The following is an 8,796-nucleotide window of genomic DNA, read 5'->3' as shown; positions in this document are numbered from 1 at the left end:
GCGCAGGGCGGAACGCGGCTCCTCCTTCCTCCCCGCCCTGCCCCGTTTCCGGCGGAAGCGGCCTCAACAAGAGAAACTTTATTGTTCCCGTTGGGGCGGCGAGGATGTCGGTGAATTACGCGGCGGGACTGTCGCCGTACGCGGACAAGGGCAAGTGTGGCCTCCCCGAGGTGAGCGCGGCCCGGCGGCCCGAAGGCCGCCCCCAGCGCCACGGGCTGGGCGGGGCCGGGCAGCAGCGGGGCATTGTGGGAATCTCGGGAGGCACTGAGGCTAGACAATGGGAGGGACTTCCCAGTGGGGAGGGGGCGGGAAGTGACGCCCCCTGCTCTCCCGGGGACTGGAACAGCCCCCCCCACCCCCAGCCCCGGGTCGGCCCGGCGGGATAGAGGGAGGGGCCCGCGTCGGTGGAAAGTCCTGAAGTTCTCTGATGGGGGAAGCCAGGGACGGAGTTGCCGGCGGAAGGCACCGCAGGGGCGAAGGCGAGGAGATGGAAATAAACACGCTTGGGGACCAAACTAGGCCACAGAGGTTTCCAGAGCCAGGGCCGGAGGGGCCTCCCGTGCCGGGCTGGGGAGCTGACACTTTATCCTGGGGGTGGTGGACAAGGGTTCTAGGCGGGATGATCGTAGGTACGTGTCAGAAAAGACCCCCTCGCCCACTGCAGGACTTGGGGCGAGTCCTTCCCTCTGGGTCCCCTCTCCCCTTCTGGAAGCTGGTGGGGGGGAAGATTGCCCCCATCCCCCAAAGGCTGGTCTGTGAGGTATTTAATAGCCCTGCCAGTCTATTAGCTGGATTCCACAAACATTTATGGGGCGCCTACTGTGCACCGGGCACTTCCTAGGCCCCGGGGCCCCAGTAGGGACCGAGACAGACAAAAACTCCTCATTCTAGAGGGGAGACAGACAAAGGGCAAGTCAATGCAAGAAGTCAGATGATAGCAAGCTTCAGGGAGACCAGTAAGGCTGGGAGTCGCGAGGAGAGCCGGGGCTGCGTTGAAACCAGGGCCCAGGAGGCACCACTCAGATGACTTCTGTTTTTTCCTTTTTTTTTATTGTGGCGAAACACACAACGTGAGAGGTACCATCTTCCCATTTTTTAAGTACACAGCGCAGTGGTACTGGATACGTTCACGCTGTTGTGCAGCCACCCCCACCCTCCATCTCCAGAACTTTCCATCTCCCAAAACTGAGACTCTGTCCCCGTGAAGCACGGACTCCCCGCCCCCTGCCCCACCCCTGGCTCCCACCATCTGCTCTCTGTCTCTGTGGACGGGACGCCTCCCTCTAGGGACCCCCTGTGCGTGGGGTCGCGCAGCGTCCTTCCGTGTCTGGCTTCTGTCACTGTGCACGGTGTCCTCCAGATCCATGCACGTGGCGACAGGTGTCAGGAGGTCCTTCCTTTTGGAGGCTGGATCATAGTCCAGTGTGTGGATGGACCGCACTGTGTTTATCCTTCATCCGTCGGTGGACACTGGGGTTGATTCCATGTTGTCGCGGTTGTAAATGATGCTGCCATGAACGTGGGTGTGCAAGTGACAGGACTTCTCAGCCAAGACCTAAAGGGGATGAGGGAAGAGCCATGTGGGAGAATTCCAGGCAGAGGGCACAGCCTGTGCAAAGGTCCTGAGGCAGCACCAGGCCTGGCGTGTTGGGAGGAAAAGTGAGGAGGCCCCGAGTGGCTGCAGCAGAGAGGGGGAGGAGTTGGGCAGGTCGTGTAAGGCCTCAGGCCACCGGGAGGACTTAGGTTTCTACCCTGAGGGATGCAGGAGCCTTGGAGGCCTGTGGGCAGAGGAGGGACATGAGAACAAGCCACTTTTTCCAATCACTTCTCCGCCCTGGGCAAGGCAGGGGCATCCCCATCTGTGGCTAGCCGCCTTGCCACAATGGGACATGTTTTGACCCCTCCCTTCTGCTCTGTCCCCGGACAGATCTTCGACCCCCCGGAGGAGTTGGAGCGGAAGGTGCGGGAGCTGGCGCAGCTGGTCTGGCAGTCCTCCAGTGTGGTGTTCCACACGGGGGCCGGCATCAGCACCGCCTCGGGCATCCCCGACTTCAGGTCTGTGGGCACGGAGGGGAGGTTGAGGCCGCACCTGCTGCCATCCCCCCCTGGGGGATGTCGGGCCGGGAAAGACCCTGCCCTTACAGATGTGTCCCTTTAAGTGGCGCCACATCCCACTCACACCCCATTGGCCAGAATGTGGTCACCTGACCCCACCTAGCTGCAAGGGATCCTGGGGAATGTAGTCTTTTGCCTGGGCTCGCTGGACCTGCCAGCCTATTGGGATCCTCTTACCTTAGAAGATGGGAGGATTGGTATTAGGGGTAATCAGCTCCTAATGCAAATATCTTTCTCTCTTTTCTCTCTTTTTCTGTCTCCCTGATCCCCGAACTCTCCGTGTCTCTCCCCGCCTGCCACCTTCAGGGGCCCCCACGGCGTCTGGACGATGGAGGAGCGGGGCCTGGCCCCCAAATTCGACACCACCTTCGAGAGCGCGCGGCCCACGAAGACCCACATGGCACTCGTGCAGCTGGAGCGCGTGGGCCTCCTGTGCTTCCTGGTCAGCCAGAACGTGGACGGGCTGCACGTGCGCTCCGGCTTCCCCAGGTGACGCCCGCGTCCGGCCCCGCGCCCTCCGGGCCTCGGTTTCCTCGTCTGTAAAAGGGGGGGTTTTGAGGGGCCGATGCAGGGGGGCAGCCGGGAGCAGCGCTGGGCACTGGGTGGGAGCCCAGAAACCAGAGCTGTCCTGTGTCACCAGAGCTGCCCGGGCACAGATCGAGAATTGGGGTGCCCTTTCCCGGTCCCGGGGGGGGGGGGGGGTGTGATTCCAGCCCTGACCACTCGGGGCCTCCGGCGGCCCGGACGATGGCCCAGACTGCCCTCGGGTCCTCAGCTGCCAGCCCCACAGCCTGGCCACGGGCCGCTATGACATCCCCCTCGGGGCGAGGCCGGGGGAAATTGGGCGTGGGGAGGAGGGTGCTGAGAATTTAGAATGTTCGTAGTTGGGTTTTCGTATCCCTCGTTACTGCCTCCATAGTGAACGTGAACCCTAGTAGGGCAAAGGACTGACTTTTTTTTAGGTGGTTTTTTTTTTTTAAGTGTATTCATTTCTGTTGAGAGAGAGTGAGTGAGTGGGGGAGGGGAAGAGAGCGAGGAGGAGAGAGAGAATCCCAAACAGGCTCCACACTCAGTGCGGAGCCCGGCGAGGGTCTCGAACTCACAAACCGTGAGATCACGACCTGAGCTGAAATCGAGTCAGACGCTTAATTGACTGAGCCACCCAGGAGCCCTCCCCCCCCCCGCCCCCAAAGATAAAATTTCTCTAGAAGTCTGGCAGTTCTCACAACCTAGAGATGTTGCCACGTTTGGGGACTTCACCCTTTCGACATGTAAGTACCTCAGGAACTAACTAAGCCTCCAGCCCCCTCTGGCTCAGGGTTACCGTCGGGCTCCGGTCTGGGCCGGAACCACTGGCGTCTTATCCTTCGGGTCAGGCCGATTTACTAGGCACGTGGCTACAGGCCTGCCCCTCGGGATCTGTGTAGACATTTCTAGAAACAGAAGCAAACGTTTTCTCACTGTGTAGTGAGTACGTTCAGCGGCACGGGAGGATAGGGCTTTTACGGGCATGTGGGGAAAGCCGGCGACGTCTGTGTCCCCAAACAGCCGGACAGCGCAGTGGGGTGGGGGCGCGTCAGCAGATCGGGAGTGGGGCACAGCCACCCGCTGGCACGCTCCTTCCCGGAGGCGGAGGGCAGCGCCTTGGGGGGGGCCGGCGGGAGTCCACCTGGGGACCGCAGTGCCTCTGACCTCCTGCACCGTGGATTGCACACCCGCGTGTGCCCAGCCATCCCTGGCACGCACCGCCCACGCCTTCACTGCGTCACTGGTGTGTGTGTGTGTGTGTGTGTGTGTGTGTGTGTGTGTGTATGTGTGTGTTGGAGGAGGAAGCACTAATCCCCCAGCACCCGCTGTGTGCGGACAGGAGCAAAATGGGTCACAGCCAACAACTGTTTGACCCAGCGTCCACCGTGTGCCACATGCTGTTCCAGACATAGGACACAGAGTGCACAGGACAGACAGAAGCTCTACCCTCCCGGGAATCATGTAGGAGGGAGGAAACAGGCAGAAGACGAGACAAACCAGCCAAGTAAATTCTGTGTCAGGCGGTGATCCTTGCCGTGGACCCAAAGGGGAAAGTTGGGCGGGAGTTGAAGCCTCTACCAGTTAGGTCAGGGAGGCTGTGACATTTGAGAGGTGACAGAGGGAGCCAGGGGACGAGCCTTCCAGGTGTGATCATTGTTCTTCCAAATAACCCAGAAGCTGGACACTGTGGTCCCATTTCACAGATGGGGACTGAGGCCCAGAGAGGCTAAGCGACCTGCCCAAGGTCACACAGCTGGGAAGCCAAGGGAACCAGGAGTTGACCCCACATTCCTCTCCTCAGGCTTCTGATTTGCAAACTGGGGATGAAAATTCCTGTCCTGCAGCCCCCGGTAACACTTGGTGGTTCCAACACAATTGTGGATGGCTTTTGTGAAGGGAATGGTCTGCCCATGTGCAGAGGTAGGGTCAGCCATGAGGGCCAGCAGTCCCTCCGGCTCAGAGAGGTTGGGCCATCTGTAAGGCTGTGGATGGTGGGGTCAGCAGCAGTCCAGAGGCACTGGAAGGAGGGAATCTGCTGATCCTAAGGTTGAAGCTTAGGGAAGGCTTCCTGGAGGAGGAGGGCTCAGTGCTCTGCCCGAAGCCTCAGGAACCAGAATCCCACGCCGTGGCCAAGTGGCTCTCTCCTTCCGTAGGGACAAGCTGGCGGAGCTTCACGGAAACATGTTCGTGGAGGAATGCGCCAAGTGTAAGACGTGAGTGCCACCGGAGGGCGGGGGCGGGGCGGGGGGGCGAGGCGTGGACAGCCCGGGCCGCTTACTGCTTCGCTTCCCATCACAAGGAAGGGCCTTGTGAGTCGCTTCAGACGTTGCCAGGGACCCAGGGAGGGGCAGGGCTGGGGCCTGAGCCTCCAGCCCGTGAGGCTGGGGGCACGAGTTCCTCCCGGAGAGGGACGTTCGTCCCCTGCACCCGTAACAGACAGCCAGAGTCTGAAAGGCGTAAAACAGAAATCTGTCGGCTCCCAGCCTGATAATTTTTTTTTTAATGTTTTGTTTTTGAGAGAGAGAGAGTGCGAGCAGGGGAGGGGCAGAGAGAGAGGGAGACACAGAATCCGAAGCAGGCTCCATCCAGGCTCCGAGCTGTCAGCACAGAGCCCGACACGGGGCTCGAACCCACGAACCGTGAGATCGTGACCTGAGCCGATCTCTGGTGCTCAACCGACTGAGCCACCCAGGTGCCCCACAGCTCCCAGCCTGGAAGCGAGAAGTCCAGAAGGGAGGCTGTGGGGGAGGCTCCTTCCTGCCTCCTCGTGTTTTCTGGATGTTTCTCACGGTCCTTGGCTAACCACCCACCTTCCCCCGTTGTCACGTGGCCTCCTCGCTGTGTGTCTGGGTCTGTCACAGGGGCATCAGTCCTGTTAGATTGAGACCACTCTACCCCAGTGTGGCCTCGTCTTGACTCTATATCTGCAATGATCCTGTTTCCAAATAAGGCTACACTCTAAAGTATTGGGGGGTCAGGACTCCCAACAGATCTTTTTGGAGGGACACAATTCTACCCATACCAGAGTGTGACAGAGGTTACCGTTTTGCCACACTTTGTTGGTACTTGCTGTGCTGTTGAGGGGTAAGTGGCAGACCGCCTTGCCCACGACCCCAGAACCCTCGAGACTCTACCTCCCTCCCAGGAGCTGTGCTCTCCCGTTGGCACGGCCGCAGCGAGCTGTAAAGGAGGTCAGGGTAGTGTGATCACTCAGGGCCTGGCCCGTGTTCCCAGTGGCTTCTGGTTTTTTTGTTTCCTCGTCCGGGATCCCACCCAGGGTCACGCTTTGCATGGTTCATCACATCTCTTCAGGCTCCTCTGTCTGGAATGCTCCCTGCCCCTTCTGCTTCCACGCTGTTGGCTTTGGGGTGCGGCCCAGCCAGCTGTTTTGTGGAAGGCCCCCGTCCCCTGCTCTGGGTTTGTGGGATGTCTTCTCGCGCTTAGAGTCTGCCGTGCGGCCCCCCCCCATTCCCCTGGGACAACAGCTCCCCCCAAAAGAACAAGAGACACGCCAGTGGGACCCCTGAGCGGGTGCCCCGGGAGCAGGTGGTGGGCTGACCCAACCCCTGCGGGTCCCCCTTCCTCCCCCGACACAGGCAGTATGTCCGGGACACCGTCGTGGGCAGTATGGGCCTCAAGGCCACGGGCCGGCTCTGCACCGTGGCCAAGGCCAGGGGGCTGCGTGCTTGCAGGTAAGTGACCCTTTGCTGCGCCCGGGCTCCAGGGGAGGGTGCGCGTCTCCATCTGACCCCCCTCCCCCCCCCTTCAGGGGTGAGCTGAAGGACACCATCCTGGACTGGGAAGACGCCCTTCCTGACCGGGACCTCACCCTCGCCGACGAGGCCAGCAGGTCTGACCCCACGCGAGCCCAGACCACGAGGTTCCAGCACGGGAGGGAGCCATCAGGAAAGGCTTCCCCGAAAGGGGTGGCCGCACCCTCACTGGGCCTCGCTGGCCCCATTGGTGACAGAGCCTTCTCACACCCTGTACGCCAGTCTCCTGCGGCGGGCAGGGAAACAGGCTTCAGCAAGCGGATGCCTCTGGCCCATGAGTCCCAAGCGTCGGAGGTCACGCCCGCATCGGCAGCCCTGCTTCTGGCCGGGTGGGGAGGCTGCTCCGGGCGGACGGGAAGCTGGCACAGGTTGTGGGCGCCCTTGAGAGCAGAGAAGGGTGTGGAGCGAGCTGCCCAGGCTGGTCTGGGCGTGTTCCGGAGCACCAGGCGGCTGGTGGAGCACTGGGGCTGGAGCCAGGAGGGGCTGGCGGCCTCTCGCACCTTGTGGGACAGGAGTAGGGCTGCCGAGACCTTTGTGGGGGGGGGGGGTGGCTCAGTCTCACCTTTCTTGTCCCAGGAACGCAGACCTGTCCATCACCCTGGGCACCTCCCTGCAAATCCGGCCCAGCGGGAACCTCCCACTCGCCACCAAGCGCCGAGGAGGTCGACTGGTCATTGTCAACCTTCAGCCCACCAAGCACGTATGTGCTGAGCCCACCCTGACGTACCCCCTGCTCCAGCCTCCTCCCGTCCAGACCCCTGCCTAAGCCTGGCCTGTCTTTGCACCCTGCCCCCCCCCCCCCCGCAGGACCGCCACGCCGACCTGCGTATCCATGGCTATGTGGATGAGGTCATGACCAGGCTCATGGAGCACCTGGGCCTGGAGATCCCCGCCTGGGACGGCCCTCGAGTGCTGGAGAGGGCGCTGCCCCCCCTGCCTCGCCCGCCTGCCCCCAAGCTGGAGCCCAAGGAGGAGGCCCCCACCCAGCTCAATGGCCCAGCACCCGCCAGCCCCAAGCCGGAGCCCTCCGCCGAGCCCTGTACCCAGCACAACGGCTCTGGGCCTACCAGCCCCAAGAGGGAGCCGCTGGACAGTCCTGCACCCCACAGGCCCCCCAAGAGGGTGAAGGCCGAAGCGGTTCCCAGCTGACCAGGGGGCCCGGGGAGGGTGGGGCTTTTTGTAGAGACCATGGAGTCATCTTTTCTTACTGTTCTCACTTTGTTACTTGTACCCGCCCTTGCGGGTGGGGGGCAACCTCAGGGTGCTGAGAGCTGGGCTCCAGGCCCCAGGGCAGGCCCACCCCCCACTGCCTGTCTCTTTATCTTGAGGGGCCTGTGGTGTGGGCCTGGGGAGGAGCATTTTCACCCTGGACGCTGACCTTGGAGCTGACCCCAGGCACCTGCTCCTCCCTGTGCCCCAGCCTCTGACTCAGGATGCTCTGGGGAGGTGTGGCCAGGCCCTCCCTAGTTCCCAGCCTAAGCAAGAGTTAACTCCCTCTGCCCCGGGGCCCTCACACTCCCCATCCCCTGCCTCCCCCAAATCGCCTTCATGATCCCTCCGGGAAGGTAAGGGGGGGGCAGAGCCACCTTTTTGGAGCCAGACTTCTTGGGGGCACAGACAATAGAGGCTTGCACTGCCTTTGGGGCTAGAGGGAGAAAGAGGCGTGTCCACCTGGTTCCTCCAGACTTCCAGAAAAGTCTTCAATGCAATAAAAGCAGAAATTCTTGCATCTGAGTCTGTGTTTAACATCCACGACTTTGTGCCGGGTCCTAGTCCCGGGGAGAGCGGGGCAGGGGGTGCAGAATGCACGGTCCCCTTGCCCCCTGTGGAGTCTGCCTGGGCCTCCCTGCAATCCAGGCCTGGGGGGGCCGTGGAGGAGGAGGGCAATACCGCAGCGGGAGCTCCTGGCGCCCTCTGTGATTATACACTCCTGTGCATGGTTTCTGGATATTTTCCCCCCACTGCTAGGCTGTGAGCCCCTTGATGAGAGCTGCCAGTGGCCTTGGGCCTCGTTCCCAGCCCGCCCCCCACCTCCCTGCACCTGCGCAAAGCGGGTGGGGCGGGGCGCATTAGGAGAGCGCGGGCACAGCCGGGTTCCGGTGAGATCCCTTCACTTCCGATGCCTCGGTCTCCTCGTCCGTAGAACGAGCGAGGAGGGCAGCGCGGCCCCCCTCCCAGGAAGGCAGCTGCCCTAGATCGTCCGAGGACGCGGTGAAGGGCCTCCTGAGGCCCCCAGAGACCTCGGGTTCCAGGCGCGCGCGCTCACCGCTCGAGGCCGCTCTCCAAGGTGCTGAAGACACTCCCGGCGCCTGGCAGGCAGCCTTTCCACCCTGGGTGGGGGGTGGGGGGGGCCGCACCCCACTCCCCCTTCCGAGGCTGG

General features: G+C 62.2%; 1 protein-coding gene across 1 annotated transcript; it reads left to right on the top strand.

Moving 5' to 3' along the window:
* Positions 1–56: 56 nt before the first annotated feature.
* On the top strand, positions 57–8,145 carry SIRT6 (sirtuin 6). The gene is made up of 8 exons (XM_042977775.1): positions 57–170; positions 1,928–2,055; positions 2,422–2,604; positions 4,797–4,856; positions 6,240–6,335; positions 6,413–6,493; positions 6,993–7,116; positions 7,224–8,145. Exons 1-8 carry the CDS (start codon positions 105–107, stop codon positions 7,563–7,565), a joined length of 1,080 nt encoding a protein of 359 aa, XP_042833709.1. The 5' UTR covers positions 57–104; the 3' UTR covers positions 7,566–8,145.
* The last annotated feature ends 651 nt before the right edge of the window (positions 8,146–8,796 follow it).

This window comes from Panthera tigris, chromosome A2, assembly GCF_018350195.1.
Source record: "Panthera tigris isolate Pti1 chromosome A2, P.tigris_Pti1_mat1.1, whole genome shotgun sequence".
Classification (NCBI taxonomy): domain Eukaryota; kingdom Metazoa; phylum Chordata; class Mammalia; order Carnivora; family Felidae; genus Panthera; species Panthera tigris.
This window is presented reverse-complemented; position numbering and strand designations above follow the sequence as displayed.

Coding starts and splice junctions, on each gene's coding strand:
- SIRT6 (XM_042977775.1), top strand. CDS start 105: ATGTCGGTGAATTACGCGGCGGGACTGTCGCCGTACGCGGACAAGGGC. Junction 6,494..6,992: donor CTCGCCGACGAGGCCAGCAG/GTCTGACCCCAC, acceptor TTCTTGTCCCAG/GAACGCAGACCTGTCCATCA. Junction 7,117..7,223: donor ACCTTCAGCCCACCAAGCAC/GTATGTGCTGAG, acceptor CCCCCCCCGCAG/GACCGCCACGCCGACCTGCG.